The sequence below is a fragment of the Hydra vulgaris genome, chromosome 03 (genome assembly GCF_038396675.1).
Source record: "Hydra vulgaris chromosome 03, alternate assembly HydraT2T_AEP".
Classification (NCBI taxonomy): Eukaryota; Metazoa; Cnidaria; class Hydrozoa; order Anthoathecata; family Hydridae; genus Hydra; species Hydra vulgaris.
In genome coordinates, this window is record NC_088922.1 from 34,859,271 (window position 1) to 34,879,876 (window position 20,606).

The following is a 20,606-nucleotide window of genomic DNA, read 5'->3' on the forward strand; positions in this document are numbered from 1 at the left end:
GGCTTACATTTCTTTGTAGGTTTGTTTTTTTCCACACTGCGGAGTCGTTTATAGGTAATGAAAAAAATGTCATAAGTTTTCTTATTCAATCTAGGCGTTTTGTTGAATATATAATTTTTGATATTTGGTGGATCTTCTAATTGTTATTTTCGTAATTATTGTGTTTATTTTTGTTGTAATTATTCACTTATTGTGTTGTTATTCAAAGTAACTGAGTTGAGTCATTTAATTGATGATAAACTTCTATAACTTCTATAGTTTGCATTTCAGATCTTGTTTGGAGACCTGGTATTTTCACCTCTTGTACAAACACATCCTCTTAATTGAAAATCAAGGTTAGAAACAGTGACTACAGAAATAGTCCTTCCACAATAACCTTGATCTGGATCAGAGTCTAATTCAGAACAAGATGATGTCATATCATCACTAAAATCATCATTATCGAGAGAATCACAATAATCAATGATAAATTGAAATGGTTCCACCTTTTCAATTTATCATTGATAATTGAATTCTACATTATCACCTCTTTGGCGGTATATCTACAAGCCATTATATCTGTATAATAAAATAAAGATTAAAATGATACTAATTCAAACCATTAAAGTTATTTAAAAAAGGAAAAAAAAAAAAAACTATAAAAAATCCAAATATAAGCGTTACCACGTGCTGTACAGTACATGTACTTATAAGAAAAGAAACATATTTTTTTTTGAAAAAATTCATAATTTACACTGCAATAACTTCAACTGTATTGAATTCAAACAGTAATAAAGCAATCTAATTAACTTTAATTGCTGATGTGTTTGTTTTCCGTATTCTATATAAAAACTTTCATACGCACTACAAAAAACAAGTAAACTCAACCCTAGTATATTCGTTATCTGTAGTGCACATAAAATCATATTCCGCACTATAATTGTTGAGTCTACAATTATCGCTCATCATCAATAGTCAATAAAAATAATATTAAAAATGTTAATTTTATAGCTTAAATTGAATAAAAAAATATTTGATTTATGAGTTTATAGTGCCAATTATCTGCCATAATTTAGCAACAACCACTTAATATCGCTCTGTATGCAATGTGTTAAAACAAGTTGTATCTTAGATTTAAAAAAATATTGACTTAATGAAAAAATAAAACTTTTTTTTAGGATGTAAAGTTTTACAACCAGTGACACTCTTTACATATCAACCATTTTAAATTCATTTATAAAAGGATCATTTAATTAATGATAGAGAGTAATTCTTTGTTAATAACTGAGTAAAATTGTAAAAGGAAAAATATGTTTTGAATATTATATATATATATATATATATATATATATATATATATATATAATATATATATATATATATATATATATATATGTATATATATGTATATATTATTGTCAGGTCAGGTTATCTTGCTACTAGTAACATGTAACCCAATACAATCTACTTCATGTCCTGCTGCCTTGTAGGATATGCCTTTTTAGGCAAAGGCTAGGAGATGCCAACTCCGACTTAAAACACCCCTTGCCTTGGGGCTCTTTGTTGAGTAAAGGCGAGAGATGGTGTCTCAATAAAAATACTCATCTTGGGCAGATGTTGAATGGATCTGGCTACTGTCTTATAGAAGACCTTCTAGGCAAAGACTTAAAGGGTAAACAGATTCTATCTGTTGACCAGCCTTACACCCCTTCTTCATCTATTAGGCTGGTGCAGATGTATTTTTAATACATTGTTTCCAGTTTAGGATGTTGAATGCTGTATCTTCTTGACTCAATGCATGAGTTTTGCTTGTGTCTCTGTTTTTATGACTACACAACTCATTTTATTATCTCCTAATGAGGGTACAGCTCTAAAACTCAGTTTTATGGTTCTGAGGCCGGCTGGTAGTCAGGTTTCCCGAACTCTGTGGTAGCTCTCAGAGATGCTGATTCCATCAACAGCTGAAAAATATCAAAGTATTAACAGTGCCATGTTGAGCATGGATGGTGTCCCTGTTTGTACTTTTGATGTGCATTGTAGAGGCCACATTTGGAGCCCTTTGTTACAGCTTAGGGTTTATTAGTAGTAATAAGGCAATTGCTTGGGCTATTAAACAATGTTCTGAGTACTATCTATGCTTTGAGTCAAGTTCTTCAATCTAATTTAAAAATGAATAAAGTACCAAAAACTATAAAACACAAAAAACCATCATCATCACCAAGTTCTCTAAACCTATCATTCACAAATATTTGTGGTCTTCGAAGTAACTTTTCTTCTGTTGAGCCTTATCTCTTGCAAAGTTCACCAGACCTACTTGCTCTTTGTGAGACTAATTATAGTTCAGCTGTTTCATCTTGTGATCTTAGTGTTGATGGTTATCTTCCTTTAATTCGTAAAGACTCCAATAGTCACATGCTTGGCCTAGGCATTTACATTCGTAAGAATTCACCCATTTTTTGGGAAACTAGGTTTGAATCCACAGACTATTCTTTTATGTGCTTTCTTTTAGCATCACTTTATTCTATCGCCTTTCTCTTTCTTTCTTTGATCTACATCACTCTCCTTTGTCTCAAGACTGCACTCTTTTTGATGTTATTTCTGATCATATTGACCAAGCCCTCTCTCCTTTATCCATCAGGCAATATTATTGTTGTCGGTGACTTTTAAGTTCATCACGTTGAATGACTTGGCTCTAGTGTAAGTGACTCTGCTGGCGTTAAGGCCCTCAACTTTTGCCTTTCTCAATCTCTAACTCAAATAGTCAACTTTCCAACTCGCTTTCCAGACATTCCGAATCATTTACCTTCTCTACTTGACTTATGTCTTGTTTCTGATCCTTGTCAGTACCTAGTTTCTCCACATTCACCCTTAGGTGCTTCTGATTACAGTTTGATCTCTCTAAAACTGCTATCTCGTTCTTCTTCATCATCTGAATCCCTCTATCATTGCATCTCTTACAACTACCTTAAAGCTGACTGGGACTCTTTCCGTTTTTTTATTCGTGATGGCCCTTGGGTAAAAATCTTTTGTCTTCTTGTTGAAAAATGTGCTTCCTACATAACTTCGTGGATTTAGGCAGGCATGAAATCTTTTATTCTCTCTCAACGATTCCAGGTCAAGCCTCACTCTTTTCCATAGTTTTCCTCACACTGTGCTGCTGCAATTGCCTATCAAAACCATTACTGCCATATCTATCAGCAAAACAATTCTCCAGAAAACAGACATCTGTTTATTAGTACCAGAAACCATTGCAAAAAGGTTTTGTCTAACGCCAAAGCCAGCTATTCTTAGGTCATAAAATCTTATATTTCATCACAAAAATTAGGCTCTTGTGACTTCTGGAGAATCTCTAATAGTATTAATAATAAGGGCAAATCTGTAATTCCACAAAGACGAAGCTGAATTGTTTGCTAAATACTTTTCATCAATATCATCTCTTGATTCCACTAGTTGTGTTCTACCTGATTAAGCTGTCAAACAGGTTAATCCATTGCTTGACATTTGTATCACTCCAGCTTCTGTATCTAAAGTGATTTCCTGGTTAGACTCTTCTACAGCTTGTGGCCCGGACAACATACCTGTTATAGTCTTGCAGCAGTGTACTCCGGAGCTGTTGCCTATACTCTCAAAACTATTCAACAAGTGCTTATCAGAGTCTTGTTTTCCAGCTTGCTTGGCATCTGTTATCTTTATTTCCAAAAATTCTGGAGAGTGATCTGTTTCGTCTAACTATCCCTGTTAGTCTTCTTCCTATCATAAGCAAATAACCTATTATAAATCATAAGGTTTTTGAATCTTTAATTAACAAACACTTAATCTCTCATCTTGAATCTAACAACTTACTTTCTGATCATCAATATGGATTTCGATCTTCTCATTCTACGGCTGATTTGCTAACAGTAATAACTGATAGGTTTTATTGTGGATTTGATAAAGGAGGAGAGGTTTGGGCCATTGCTCTTGACATTTCTAAAGCTTTTGAAAAAGTTTGGCATTGTGGTCTTCTCCATTAGCTTTCTTCTTACGGTGTATCTGGCAACATCTTTAAGATTATTGAATCCTTCCTAACCAATTGTAGTATTAAAGTTGTCCTTGATGGACAGCACTCTTCTTCTTATTCTGTAACTTTAGGTGATTCTCAAGGTTCAGTCTTCAGCCCATTATTCTTTTTAATTTACATTAACGATCTCCAAATACTCTCTCATGCTGTAGCACATTTCTAATTGCTTGGAGGGGCATTTGAGCCCCCTCCAAGCAATTAGAAATCTGCTACAGCATGGGACTCACAGTTGCTGGTGAACTTTAGTTCAGATAAAACTCAATTTTTTTCAGCCAATCATTATTGTAATAATTTAGATCTTCCCATATTTATGAATGGTAATGTACTTGATGAATCATCCACCCTTCATCTTCTAGGATTAACTCTTCTGATCTTTCTTGGAAACCGTATATCAAATCCGTTGCAAAATTAGTATCTGCTAAGGTTGCATCTCTTTATCAATTCGCTTCCTTTATCATGCTTTCCTTATCCATATAATTTGCAATCCTTTAAGTCGTCTGTCAATTGTATATATATATATATATATATATATATATATATATATATATATATATATATATATATATATATATATATATATATATATATATATATGTATGTATATATATATATATATATGTATATATATATATATATATTTATATGTATGTATATATATGTATATATATATATATATATATATATATATATATATATATATATTAAACACGCGCATATATATACACTAGGGTTATGACTTTTTTTTAACTCCATGCTCCTGTACTGTAGTTTGATGAACTTTTACCTAAAAAACACGAAATAAACTATTATTTGCATATCTTTTGAAAAAAGTTCACCCCGCCATTGAAAAATCGATTTTGGCTTAAGTACTACTATGCATTCAAATGTATTTAGAATGAAAATGTCATGTAATACAATAAATTTTTAATCTGACAATGACTCAGACCATTGACCTTGCTCTTTCTTGTTGCATAGAAGAAATAGAAGGTGCAATTTATCTTTATTTTTGCATGGTGATTACTTTTCCATCATTACTTTGATTGTGTGCTCTATGCATTGATTACTTCTGGGTATCTGTAGTATGGATGACTCTTGCTTCCAGTGATTTTTCAAAAAGCCTTTTTGTATAGATTCAGTACTTCAGCCAAGTTATTAAAGTTGTTTTCGTTTTACAGTTGGTCTGTAAACCAATGGTCTGTCCAGTCATACGATATAAATCGATATACTCTCTGCAGAACTGTCCTTGTTGAAGGAACTAAAATAAAGACCAGGACCGCTGATTCTATCTAATACATGGTGTTGACAACTGATAAACTGAAGTTTGTTGATGTGTTTCTCTGTAAACATTCGTTGCAATATTACAACAACACCATTCTTTTTTCCAATGTTAATACTGGTGGTATCTGCAACAATCATCTGCATTGAATTCCATAGGTGAAATTCATCAAGAACTTAATAAATTCTTTGAGTAATAGTTTTTCCCCTGCCATCTACCAAGCCCAGGACATCTAATTTGATTTCTCTTCTTTCATTTTTGAGGACGACTACTTGATAATCGATTCCATTGATGTGCTTGCCATCAAAGTGTAAGGGCCAACTTTCCATTTGCAACTTTTCAATCATTTCTTTTTTCAGCTTGATTGCCTTTTTGATTGTTGACTTGTAAATAGCTGATTGACATGGAGTTGGGATGTCAATGCCTTCACAAGCCAATTGCTTGCATATGTTAGCAGCTTTGTTTGTTGATACTCCTGTGTAGGTTACCAAGTTGACGGCAATTTTGCTTTTATGATGTTTTCTGCTTGGTGTAGGAGTAGTCTCATCTTCTTCATCATTGTTTTCATATTCACTGTCATCAACCTTAGAGTCAGAATCACTAAAACCAAGATAGTAAGATGATGAGTTGGATGACCTATTAGAAAGTTTTTGTCTTTTAGAGGGATGGATTGTTTCTTTACTAGCCGCTTGGCCTGTAGAGTATCCTACTGTTCCTTTGCTTTTCATTTGGAGATGGTACAATCACTTGTCCTCGGAAGATAACCATATTCCACCCACTTAGTAATATCAAAAATTTCATCGAGGGGTTTGTAGCTTCCCCGCTTGACACATTCAACATAACATTTCAGTATTTTATCAAGCTTTGCTCATATAACTTGATCAAATACATGAGGAAAATTTAGATTATTCTTCCACAGTTTGCTGACTTCTTTGGAAATTTCCGCTATTCGCTCCTATCTTCCATTAATTTTTGGTCCAAGGAAATGGTAGCTTCCGATAATTTACTTTTGGAAGGCATTCTGCACTTTTCTTCCAAAGGGACCATTATTCTTTTATGAGAGTCTTCAAATTTTACCAGATTATTGGTCCAGACATCCTTGTTCTTCTGAATGCTACTATCGCTAGGCTTGTATGTCGCCATGTATTGCTTCTGTAATAGCTATAAAATTAGGTAAGCATCTATATATACACAGTCTAAATTGTTCTAGAATATTCTAAATTGTTCTAGAATATTCTTAATTGTTCCAGAATATTCTAAGTTGTTTCAGAATATTCTAAAGTCATCTAATATATTCTGGAATTTTCCAAAATATTTTGAAGTTTTAAACACTTCTAATTTATAAATGATTTTCAGCAAAGCCACACGTATTAGTAGTAACAGTAACAAGATTAAATAAATGACGATTCGTAATTTTAATTATGGGGTGACCTTTTTTTACCACCTAGAGGAATTGAACATGTTTTTATGACACAGGAAATTTTTTTTTTAAAAAGTCAAAAAGTCATAACCCTAATATACACACACACACATACGCACGCATATATATATGTACATATATATAAGAGGTAACTGGCTACTCAACATACTGTTGTTCCAGCGGCGTGGATTTGTAAGTCCAAGCTGAGCACTTGATACATCTTTATATTCCAAGCCAGATACCTACCACTAATAATCCAAACCAGATATCTGCCACTTTTATATTCAAGGTACCTTAAAAAAAAAAAGTATAGTTTTTTTTTATTCACATATATTTTTGGATAATAGTATAGAGAACATGAATAACCAGATGCCACCATTTAGGGATATTTTTTGTAGTGTCTTTATAGATACATTTGCAGACACCATTTAGGGATTTATTTTTGTAGTATGTCTTTGAACGTTGATTTGCAGACAATCACCATTTGAAAATATTTTTTATTTATCTATGTAGATAGTTTTTTTATTTGTCAATTTTTTTTTGTTTATGTAAATTAGCAGACAGTTATGTTTTAACAAAGTGTGATAGCAACAGTAAATAAAGTTGACAACTTTATGAACAGTCATAAGCTAAGGTAATTACTTAATCCCAATAGTAAAGAGCAAAACTTGCCTGAGTAATTAATCACTTGTTTCTTTTATAGGTAAATGTTAAACTGGGAAACTGTTAGCATTATTAAGGAGTCTTTCACTATGATGATGATGATGATGATGATGATGATGATGATGATGATGATGATGATGATGATGATGATGATGATGATGATGATGATGATGATGGTGATGATGATGATGATGATGATGATGATGATGATGATCATAATGATGATCATAATCATCATGATCATGATCATGATGAAAATAATTTAATACAAGTTTATAATAATTCTTTTAGGTGAAGTACAATGAACTACTGTGGCTTGAAATTCGTGCTTGGCAATTTGGAAATACTGTAGAAGAAGAGGATAATAGACTTCAAGAAGAACGTTTTAAAATTGAAAAAGTTCTTGATGAAGTTATAATGTTTAAGTTTTCTATGTCTGAGGATGATAACTGCAAAAATGGAGATGAAGATAATAAAGAAAAAAGTTGTTCAAAAAATTATATTTCAGATAATAATAATTCTGTTAGTGGAAAATATAAGACAACTGTTTTTTCTCAGAAAAGTTTGATTACTGATGAAAAGGATTCCAAAGCAAATCCAAACAGTTATGTTGTTATTTCTCATCATCAAGATTTTTTTGATAAAAAACGTTATGTTGGAGCTATGAAAGTTGTTGTTGAACTGCTAAAGAAAGTTGACAATGTGGAGAAATTGTACCCTAGTCGTGAATCTCTTATTAATGAACATTTTAAGTATAAAGATGTCAAGTTTGTGCGTAATTATGAGGCCCTTCTGTTTTGGAGAAATATTAATATTGATATTTTTCAAACAATGTACATGCTTTCTAAATGGATAAATATTGATTTAGAAGATCAAGTAGTCTGGAGCGATTGGTTTTTACATGGATTAGGTTCTTATATATTTTTAAACATATTGTAAAAATATTTTTGTTCCTTTTTTTAATGTTCATTTAATAGTTTTAAGAATTTTAAAATTACTAAAATGTTTTAGAACTCGCTCATTTTCAAGTTAAACATTCCTTTTACAATTCAAAATGGTGTTCAGGTAGCATCCATGATGTTTTAAAAAATTCATCTGCATCATTGCTTGCAGATCCAAATAAAGTAAAAAAAGGCAGAAAAGGAAAACATTTTCATCATTTATCTGTAGCTGAGCAAACCAGTACCTCCAGATATCGCTCTTTTGTTGAAACTCAGATGAGAACATCTGGGTTTTTTGGATTAATGAGGCGTGTGAAAAATCTTTTAAAGTCAACTTTAGTCAAGGGACAGTTTATTTTTTCTGATCAAACAAAAGATTTATCAAATAATGAACTTGATAATTCATCATTTCTAAAAAAAGAACCAAAAAATGTGTTGAGTATTGTAAATTCACTTTCACCTGTGTCACCTGGTAACACTGAAAGCGTTTTCAGCATGTCAAGTTTTGGTAATGGAGTTCAATATGCAAAAGCTTGTCAAGAGATGTGTTTACCATCATTTCTTGATAATTACTTTTTTTTAACTAGAGTTCCAATAGACATTGTTCATGAGAGTGTGCGTTTTCGTATTGAATGTAAACCAAAGGTAGAACCTTCCTACCTTAGTATCAGGCAGGTAAGCAATAATGTTTTAATAATATGCATTACTTTATATAAAGTATGATTTTAATATAGACATTTTGCTGTTTCTGCTTTTGTTTATGTTAGTAATTATCATTTATGTTGTATTATTATTGATTGTGACAAATAACTTTAACTTTTTAATTTGTAGGTTTGGGAAACTTTTCATAAAATTTAAAATTTATAATATTATAAATACTATAAGAAAATAGATATTAACTTATAGAAAATATTAAATCTCTTCTTAGTTTTTAAATCAAGTTTTGTCTAATAGTGCAACTAACTCCCTGACTTGTTTAAACTCTATGATTTGTAATGTTTGAATTTCAACTTTAAATTTTGTTGGGCAATTTAACCATAGTTAAACTATCTATCAATAACTGTTTGTAATTTAACCACTTATTAATTCAAATATATGGGATCTCCTTCTTATGAAGTAAACAATTTGTAGCTTTGATTTTTCAAATCATTCCACTAACCAACTACAATTTTCAGAAATTTGTATCTAATTATATTTTAAGTGTTTCAATTTTCTTCCAAAAGTCTTCTTTTGCTCTAAAATATTATTAGCTTAGTTTTTATGTACCTTAGGAGTATATTGACTATATAACAAGTATGTCTATTTAATACACCTGTATGTGCTGTTATCTGGAAAAACTTTGGACATTTATGTTTTGTGAAAAATTTTTTTCAAATATCATAATAATAATCCTAAGTTTTTGTTTTTATTTTGAAATTAAACATTGTTTTCTTTGCACATTTACCTTATAGATTTGTTTAGCATCATCATAAGTGGTGATGTTAGCATTTGTTTAGCAATCATCACAAGTAGTGATGTTAGCATTTGTTTAACATCATCACAAGTAGTGATGTTAGCATTTGTTTAACATCATCACAAGTGGTGATATTAGCATTTGTTCAGCATCATCACAAGTTATGTTAAACTAATACTACTTTAAATATTTTAAAGTCTTTTTTAAATTAGTTAAAGGGTAATTCCACATCAAATCACCCAGTCCATTGAACCACGTGTCTTCTTTTTATTTTGACACATGATTCCTTATTATAAAAAAATATTGCATGCAAAATAGCCAAAAGTTCTGAAAAAATGTTTACCTTAAAAATATAAGAAATAAAAATGGCAAAAATATAAAAAAAAACATAAATAATGTTTTTTTTGATGCTGAATTCAATAAATGTACTTAAAATGCTGAAATATTAAAGGAACATGCTTAAAAGTTAATTAAAAAAATAGTTTCTATAAATCAACTTTGGGGCCCAATATCTCAAAACACCCCGTCAAATTTTTTGCTCTTAATATTTTCAGCTGCATATTTTACTAGGCACAAAAAATCTAACTGGAAAAACAACTGAAACATATTGAATTTTAATTTCAAAGATATCACTTTTTCAAGAAATTCCTAAAAAATAAAAATAAGTTAATCGTAATATAAAAAGTTACTTAAATATACAAGATTTTTATAGGTATCGAAGATGTAAGTTATTTTGACTGTGTTAGTAACAGTTCACGATATTGTTGCCATTTTACCTGTATTTCTTTTTTTTCAGCATTTAAGGGGTAAACAGATTCTATCTGTTGACCAGCCTTGCACCCCTTCTTTATTTATTAGGCTGGCGCAGATGTATTTTTAATACATTGTTTCCAGTTTAGGATGTTGAATGCTGGATCTTCTTGACTCAATGCATGGGTTTCGCTTGTGTCTCTGTTTTTATGACTACTATTATGGCAACTCATTTTATTATCTCCTAATGAGGGTACAGCTCTAAAACTCAGTTTTATGGTTCTGAGGCCGGCTGGTAGTCAGGTTTCCCGAACTCTGTGGTAGCTCTCAGAGAGGCTGATTCCATCAACAGCTGAAAAATATCAAAGTATTAACAGTGTCATGTTGCGCATGGATGGTGTCCCTGTTTGTACTTTTGGTGTGCATTGTAGAGGCCACATTTAGAGCCCTTTGTTATGGCTTAGGGTTTATTAATAGTAATGAGGCAATTGCTTGGGCTATTAAACAGTGTACTGAGTATTGTCTATGCTTTGAGTCAATTTGTTTAACAAATTTAAAAATGACTAAAGTACCAAAAACTATAAAACACAAAAAACCATCATCACCACCAAGTTCTCTAAACCTATCATTCACAAATATTTGTGGTCTTCGAAGTAACTTTTCTTCTGTTGAGCCTTATCTCTTGCAAAGTTCACCAGACCTACTTGCTCTTTGTCTCACAAAGAGCAAGTAGGTCTGGGGAACTTTAGTTCAGCTCTGGTGAATTTGAGTTCAGCTGTCTCATCTTGCAAACTAAGTGTTAATGGTTGTCTTCCTTTAATTCGTAAAGACTCCAATAGTCACATGCTTGGCCTGGACATTTACATTCGTAAAAATTTTTCGTGAAACTAGGTTTAAATCCACAGACTATTCTTTCATGTGCTTTCGTTTAGCACCACTTCACTCTATCGCTTTTCTCTTTGTTCTATATCACTCTCCTTCATCTCAAGACTGCACTCTTTTTGATGTTATTTCTGATCATATTGACCAAGCCCTCTCTCTCTTTATCCATCAGCTAATATAGTTGTTGTCTGTGACTTTAATGCTCACCAGTGGCTTGGCTCTAGTGTCAGTGATTCTGCAGGCGTTAAAGCCCACAACTTTTGCCTTTCTTAATCCCTAACTTAAATAGTCAACTTTCCAACTCGCTTTCCAGACAACCCGAATCATTTACCTTCTCTACTCGACTTATGTCTTGTTTCTGATCCTAGTCAGTGCTCAGTTTCTCCACATTCACCCTTAGGTGCTTCTGATTACAGTTTGATCTCTCTAAAACTATTATCTCATTCTTCTTCATCACTTGAATCGCCCTATTATCGTACCTTTTACAACTACAGTAAAGCTGATTGGGACTCTTTCCGTGATTTTATTCGTAATAACCCTTGGGTAGAAATCTTTCGTCTTCCTGTCGACAAATGTGCTTCTTACATAACTTCGTGGATTCAGGCTGGCATGGAATCTTTTGTTCCCTCTCGACGATTCCAGGTCAAGCCTCACTCTCCTCCATGGTTTTCCTCACATTGTGCTGCTGCGATAGCCAATCAAAACTGTTACTTCCATATCTATCAGCAAAACAATTCTCCAGAAAACAGACATCTGTTTATTGTTGCTAGAAGCCATTGTAAAAAGGTTTTGTCTAATGCCAAAGCCGGCTCTTCTCAGGTCATAAAATCTTGTATTTCATCATAAAAATTAGACTCTTGTGACTTCTGGAGAATCTTTAATAGTATTAATAATAAGGGCAAATCTTTAAATCCACTTCTCTTGTGTGGTTCAGACTTTGTCACCTAACCTAAAGACAAAGCCGAATTGTTTGCTAATAACTTTTCATTAATATCATCTCTTGATTCCACTAGTTGCGTTCTACCTAATTTAGCTGTCTAACAGGTTGATCCATCGCTTGACATTTGTATCACTCCAGCTTCTGTATCTAAAGTGATTTCCTGCTTAGACTCTTTTACAGCTTGTGGCCCGGACAACATACCTGTTACAGTCTTGCAGAAGTGTTTTCCGGAGCTGTCACCTATACTCTCAAAATTATTCAATAAGTCAACAGAGTCTTGTTTTCGGCATCTGTTATCCCTATCTTCAAAAAAGTGGCATCTGTTATCCCTATCTTCAAAAAATTCTAGACAGCGATCTGATTCGTCTAATTACCGTCCAATTAGTCTTTTTCCTATCATAAGCAAGGTTTTTGAATCTTTAATTAATAAACACTTAATTTCTCATCTTGAATCTAATAACTTACTTTCTGACCATCAATATGGTCAGAAAGTAAGTTATTAGTTTTAAGATGAGAAATTAAGTGTTTATCACACTCTCTGATTGCTTGGAGAGGGCATTTAAGCTTGAAAAGGATTTCACTTCTGCTACAGCATGGGGCTTACAGTGGCTGGTGAACTTCAATACAGATAAGACTCAATTTTTTCAGCCAATCGTTATCACAATAAGTTAGATCTTCCTATATTTATAAACGGTGATGTACTTGATGAGTCATCTACTCTTTATCTTCTAGGATTAACTCTTGCTTCCAATCTTTCTTGGAAACCATATATCAAATCAGTTGCAAAATTAGCATCTGGTAAGGTTGCATCTCTTTATCGAGCTCGACGCTTTTTTACTTCGGATTCTATTCTCTATCTCTATAAATCTCAAATCCAGCCTTGTATGGAATATTGTTGCCATATCTGGGGTGGATCTTCTAATGATGTCCTTTCTTTTTTAGACAAGGTGCAAAAGCGCATTGTAAACATAGTTGGACCTGTTCTTGCAGTCAACCTCCAATCATTATCACATCGTCATAATGTTGCTTCTCTTTCTCTTTTCTACAAATACTATAATGGGCACTGCTCTAAAGAGCTAGCGTCTCTTGTGCCATCTTCTAAAATTCATTCTCGTGTTACTCATCATTCAATTATGTCTCATCTTTTTTCTGTGACTGTTCCTAAGTGCTCCAAAAACTCTTATTCATCTTGTTTTTTTCCTCGAGCATCAGTACTTTGGAATTTGCTTCCTTCATCTTGCTTTCCTGATTCATATAATTTGCAATCCTTTAAGTCATCCGTCAATCGTTATCTTGCTCCACAATCTTCATCTTTTCTCTTCCACTAACTTCCAACTTTATTTAATGGCTGCTTGCAGCCTTGTTGGAAGCGAAGATGTAAAAAAAAAAAAAAAAAAAATTTTAAACACTTAGTTTCTACCGGAACTAGAGCAAGCCTGTGGAACAGATAGTTTTTTTCAATATGTTGATGTTGGGAATAAAACAATAGTCATCTCTTTCAGGCCAGTTAAAATAGATTGATAGGCCTTTTGAGTGGAGAAACTTAAATTTTTGAAATCAACTTCTTCTAGATTGGTTTCTGTTACAATGCCGATCCACCACTTATCATTATAGACTGCAGCTACATAACCTCCTAAAGTGACAGTATCAGGTTGAAATATATCTTGCCCCTTTTCAAGATCATGGATTATAGTATGATTAGTGTCTGTACTACACCTCTTCGCCCCAACCCTTTTATTTCCAAGATATATAAATTAATGAAAGCTACTAGTACCAGGTAGAGTTGTTACACCAGTGTACCTTTCATTTTGCTCTTCACGTTGCAATTGTGAGTCCAATCCCTTTATGTAAATGAAGTTAACAACCTTAGCTTTCTTAATACAAAATTCATACATAGCTTCTGATGTGCGAATTTGGTTTCTGTATAGTGGTTTTAAACTTTCTTGCGCTGTTAACCTTTTTACAGTACTGCTAATTCCAATGGTATGGTGACTTTCCGTGGGACACGGCCATTCAACTTTAAGAACAAATTCGCTCTCTAGTTGGCATAGATTGTAAAAGCTTTTACAATTTTTGTACTGTCCTGCGCAAACATCAGTGAATAAATATAATTTGGAAAGATTGGAAAATTTTGTTTTTAATATTGGTATGATTAGTTGGAATATTTTGTTCACATAAGTTACATCATGTGTAATGTCACCTGATATAAAGCAGTAAGAAATATGTTTCAGTAAATCTTTATCATCTTTATAGTATATCACTAATGGATGTAAAAAGCATTGTTGGGTGTTCCAATGATAGCTCTATATTTCATCTTTTCATCTTGTAATTTTTAGCAAAGTTGCTAATAATGATAATGTTTGATTGATCTATATTTTGGTTTAGTTGGTTAAGGTACTGTTATTGAGAGTGAACAATAAAAGAATGAGCTTGTAGCTTTTTGAAGCAAGATACTAATAGTTCAACAAACGTTGAAACATCTGCTGTTAAACTCAATAGTGTTGCATGATCAATAGTTTGCCAATGCCTGTAGTGTCTCAAAATCATCTTTGTATTCTCCAAAAATCTTATATATATATATATACATATTGTGAGCAGTGCTTTACCAGGACAATTATCACACTGTGCAAGCATACATTCTTTTTTTTCTACTGAGCAAACAGTTTTTGAAAGTAAATCCTTATACTTTAGTCCAATAATTAAAGCATTCACTAGCAATATGGCATTTTGGTGATAAGAACAAACACAAACAGAATGTGTACCATTTGCACCTGGCAAAATGTACCATTTTGGTCTAAGTGAAGCAAATTTTGAGTAACTTATTTGTATTTCTGGATTGTTTTCTTTGTATAATACATATAGTTCCTTTAAATTACACAAAAGAAGTTGTTTTTTTTTAATTGACATTTTTTTGAATGTTACATAATCTTTTTTTCCAGGCATAGTTCAACATAAATCAAGTCATAAAACAATTTAACAGAATCTTCTTTTTCTTTGTGTAAGACTTTACCTTTATACAACGGAGAGATGGCGAACAATCCTTTTTTATTAAAAATTTGTCTAGCCATCTTTGCTTGGTATTCTGTAACTGCAAAGTTATTTTGCACTTCTTATATCGTCCAACTTGGGGATGCCAGTGTTAAAAGTTGAGCAATAATCCTTTTGTTAGAACATAGAATTTTTTCTTTTATCAAGCTCATAACTTCATCAAAGTTTTCAGCCTTCTTTTTAATGTTATTTGTTTCATAACACAGTTTTTATGAAACATTGACTTGACTTTCAATTATTCTAGTAATGTTACTTACCATTTCATTGATGCGTGCAATCTTTTGCTTTCCTTCTGAGAGTATATGTTTTGATGACTTTGAATGAGATTTTAGAGGAGATATATTAAAATTTTTGAGTTCTTCATTGATCTTCTGTCTTTTCGATTTGAATGATGATATTAAAAAATCCTCATTTTGTTCACCCTGATATTGCTTCCCTACTTTAAGATCTGCTTTTCTGGCAATCTTTTGCTTACAAAGTTTACAAAGTTTCTTCCCAGGAGCAATATTCATACTACTTCTCATCATGACTTGAGGCTCTTTTATCTTAACTACGCTAAAATTGAATTGTATAAAGCTTATCTGCAAAATTGTTTAAAACTTTGTTTTTTGTTTTAGAAAATACAAATTAAAAAAGTATATATAATAAAATATTCAAATTTTACATCTACTTACTTGTGATTTTCTTTACATGTTTATTCAATTTATATATATATATATATATATATATATATATATATATATATATATATATATATATATATATATATATATATATATATATATATATATATATATATTTATATTTATATATAAATTGAATAAACATGTAAAGAAAATCACAAGTAAGTAGATGTAAAATTTGAATATTTTATTAAATATACTTTTTTAATTTGTTAGAAAATACAAATTAAAAAAGTATATATAATAAAATATTCAAATTTTATTATATATGATAAAATATTCAAATGGAGGTAAAATTGCAACAGCTCATGTGTCTCAATAAAATATTATGTATAAATAATAAATATTACAAAATATTATATATAACATAATACTATATATAAAATAAGCATAAAGTATTAAGTAACCATCTACAAGTGTAGATGGTTACTTAATATTTAATACTTAATAGCAGCACTTCTTTGTAGCCTACTGCTACAAAGAAGTGCTACATCGACTAAGAGTTTGGTATGGGGCAGCAATCTTTTTTTATATTATTTCAATTAAAATTCCTAATGTTTAAAAAGCCTCCACTGACGAGACCGCAACAAGCGGAAAAATAAAATCATTTTAGACCATCTAACTGTAGCTTTACCTAAAATTGCATTGTGTTTGTTAGGAATTTTGTATTTCTTACCTAGGTTTACCTACAGTTCTTCGTTGCCCTGTATGACAATGATTTTTTTGATTTAATTTACACAATCTGTCACAAATTAAAAAAAAGTAAAAAATAAATTCCGGCATTCGGGCCTGAAATATTGTAATTCTGGCTGGAACTGGATTGACCTTTAAGTCACAAATTCCGGCCAAATTTCTGGCCAGAACGGAATTCCGGTACATCCCTAATTTATACATATACATATATATATATATGTATATATATATATATATATATATATATATATATATATATATATATATATATATATATATATATATATATATATATATATATATATATATATATATGCAGTCTATATATATATCAAATTGTTAATTTGTTTAAATTTAGATAAAATTTTACCAATAAATGTTGTTCTATAACTGATTATTAACTAGTTTTTATAAACTTTCACAAACTATAGTTGTCAAAATTTAAAAAACAAATGCACATAAATATCACACTTAGTCAGTTTTTATATAAAAACAAAACAGGATTTTTTTTTTTTCAGTTATTATGATCAAATTGTTCAGATTATCATATAATTAAGACTTTCTTAAATATAACAAAATTTTTTTTTTTTTTTTTTTCTAAAGGAGTCTATAAATCAAATTTAATATTTTACAGAATCCTATTTGCAATAACTTATTGAAAATTTAACATATCTTTGAAATTAATATTTCAATATTATAAAATTATAAAGCTCAATATGCAACCCTCGGAATTAGGAAAAATGAGGTCGGCAATAAATCGCCGACCTCGAACTGTTAGAGGTCGGCATGAGGTTGGCAAAAAAAATTGATACAAAGGGGTTACCATAAAACAAGAAACGAGGTCGGCAATTTTTTGCTGACCTCAAACACTTAAGGTCAGCATTGCCGAATGCCGACCCTAATTCCGAGGGTTGAATATGTATAAATCATAAAATTCAATATGTATAAAATTATAAAATTCAATATGTTTCAGTTGTTTTTCTAGTTAGATTTTTTATGCCTAGTAAGATTATAAGCAGCTGAAAATATTAACAGTAAAAAAGGGTGTTTTGAGATATTGGGCTTCAAATTCGGTTTATAGAAACTAGTTGTTATATTAACTTTTAAGCATGTTCCTTTAATATTTCTGCACTTTAAGTTTTATTTATTGAATTCAGCATCAAAAAAATATTATATATGTTTATTTTCATATTTTTGTCATTTTTATTTCTTATATCTTTAAGGAAAACATTTTTTCAGAATGTTATGAAAACCAGGTCAATATTAAAATTACAGTATCTTGTCAACCCCTCAACAATTTTAGCTGAAATTTTATGTTATTTTTCTTTTTAGAAATTAAATATTAAAACGTTTGGCAACAGCCAAAGAAGTTTTGAAAAAATTTGAGGACCCATGGTTCAAAATTTCTAAAATTTTGGGTGATTTGATGCAAAATTACCCTGAAGTATAATGAACTGGCCCTGTAATAGTTATTTAATGATTTCTTTAAGAATTTTTGGGCTCTTTTTCTGTCTATATTGCTAATTATCCTGTTCTTTGAACATTTCAAAAGTGTCTTCCTAATAAAGGGGCCTAGACAACACATTGTTTGCAATTTTTATTTTTGCAATCATAACATTATAATATATAATGTCATGATTGCAAAAATATATTTTAGTATTTTACAGGTTGTACCTACTAAATTTGATTTTAAGTAATAACTAACTTCACTCCATAGCACTTTTTGTCTTTACTTGAAACATTTGTAAAGTAATGCTGAAGTAACTACTGATAGAATGCTTGGCTCACAATAAAGGTTAAAATTTATCCTGCGCTTTGGAAAGTACTGAGCTCACCTTATTTTTCTGTGCGGACGTCTTGTTTATCAATGTTTGCAGCGGTCTTAATTATCAATTTTCGTATTTCAAAATTAAGGGTTGGGAGAGTTACGAATTAAATATAAAAACTAAAAAGCAAAATTAAAAGTTAACTAGTAAATCAAAAAAAAATTATTTTTTCAAATCCATGCTTTATGCAAGCAGAATTCTATTGGGCCTAGAAATTCTTTTTTTGTTATCTTTTGTAGAAGGAAAAATTACTGGTGTGTTTTTAAATTTTTTTTTTATTAATTCAGTGTTCTTATGGGGAAATACAAATTAAATTTTTGTTAACTTAATTAACTTTTTTTGGTCAAATTTTTCCATTTCCTTGTATTGTCATCGAAAATGATTAAGTGTGCAAAATATGAGCAAAATTGGTTGAGAAAAAAGCTTTCAAAAATTGATTTCAAATTTTGTGGCACACAAACATATATATATAGAAAGTAACCTTATATAAAGCATGGAAAAAAAGTAAGTAGCCTCCTCAATTGTAGTGTTACAACCCCCAACTCCTTCTCTTGCCTAAAGTCTTAAGGAGGTGAACTTGATAAAAAGATTAAAAAAAAAAACAGTGCAAAACATTGGCTGTTTTGCATCGGTATTGTTTTATTTATGATTTGAATTTAATGAAACTTTATGTATTTAATTTATGTTGAGATAAATGAGTAATATAAATCAGTTTTTCACTTATAGCTATTTTAATTTGCGATAATTAACTTTTTTTATATATTATCAAATAAAATTTAATAGAATTATTTTTACATTTAGATGATTCATGAATGCAAAGAAGTTATTTCAGGTAGTGTAGTGTCAAAGCATTATTATAAAAGTATAATTAGCCCATTTCTATCTGAAGTCAGTCAGAACCAAATATATTTGTACAATACCAAAATTCGAGAGTTCGAAGGAGATTTAAAGTTGATGCTAAATGTAAGATCTTTTACTCAGTCATTACAATTAACTTGTTAAACAGAATTTTAAACTAAATTTACAAGTTTATTGCATCAGTTTATGATGAAATAAATTTCACTCTTTTAATTTTTTTATATATCCCTATTGAGTTTTGGTTGCATAGACTGTTTTATTTTCAATATTCATGTAGCATAAAAAATTTCCAACCATTAGCACACTTGTGCAGATTTTTACTTTTAAAATAAGCAATTATTACACCTCTCAATATCATGTACATTATGATTGGTGCAACATTATGATTGAAATTTGGATAATAAAATTTTCTCAAAACCCACTTAATCAATTCTAATGATTTTTTAAATGATAAACATAATTAGTTTTTGTGAGTGGGTGCAGTTTTGTTTACACCTGATTAGTTTTTGCAATGTTGAGTAAAAAGTCTTAAAATCAAAAAATATTTTGAAGTTTTATATAGAATATTCCGCATTAATAAATTTAAATATTTTATATAGAATATCCCTCATTCAGTTATTTCAAAAGCATGCACAGTTCCAAAATCAACTGAATTGTTATAAAATGTTAAATTGAATGTTAAGGTGAACAAAACTTAAAATAGTTTAAATTAGAAAACAGGGAAGCTGTGGAAAACAAGGAAGCTGTGGAAAATCAAGGTTTAATGATTAAAAGAATGATTAATAGTCAACTTTGTTCATTGAAATCCAACTCAGTCACAACAAGATTTTGCTACAAAGTTTAAATGCAGTACATCTTTTAAGAGTAGTAATCAATACTATCATCAGTCATAATGTTATAAAGTGTCTCACAGATTTAAGTTTCGATTCGAAAAAAGTTGTAGCTCTAAAAGCGCTCTTTTTATAACAAAACTTTGACATCAGATCTACACATGATTAAATGCTTGGAAAAACGATTTCTTTCCCTAATTAAAAACAAAAACAAAGGACCATTTTTATTTTGGACAGATATGTCCTGAGCAGAAAGTTGTTGAATCTTACTTGGCAATAGCAGGCTTTTTTTTTAATATAAAAT

General features: G+C 30.7%; 1 protein-coding gene across 3 annotated transcripts in view; it reads left to right on the top strand.

Annotated features, from left to right (window-relative positions):
- LOC101235315 (mitogen-activated protein kinase kinase kinase 4) overlaps window positions 1-20,606 on the top strand; it is an 86,682-nt gene that overhangs the window by 10,514 nt on the left and 55,562 nt on the right. For all 3 annotated transcript variants that reach the window (XM_065793004.1, XM_065793005.1, XM_065793006.1), the window contains exons 2-4: window positions 7,690-8,308; window positions 8,410-9,014; window positions 19,416-19,577. In XM_065793004.1, coding sequence (XP_065649076.1) covers window positions 7,690-8,308; window positions 8,410-9,014; window positions 19,416-19,577 — 1,386 coding nt within the window. The remainder of the gene's footprint in view (window positions 1-7,689; window positions 8,309-8,409; window positions 9,015-19,415; window positions 19,578-20,606) is intronic.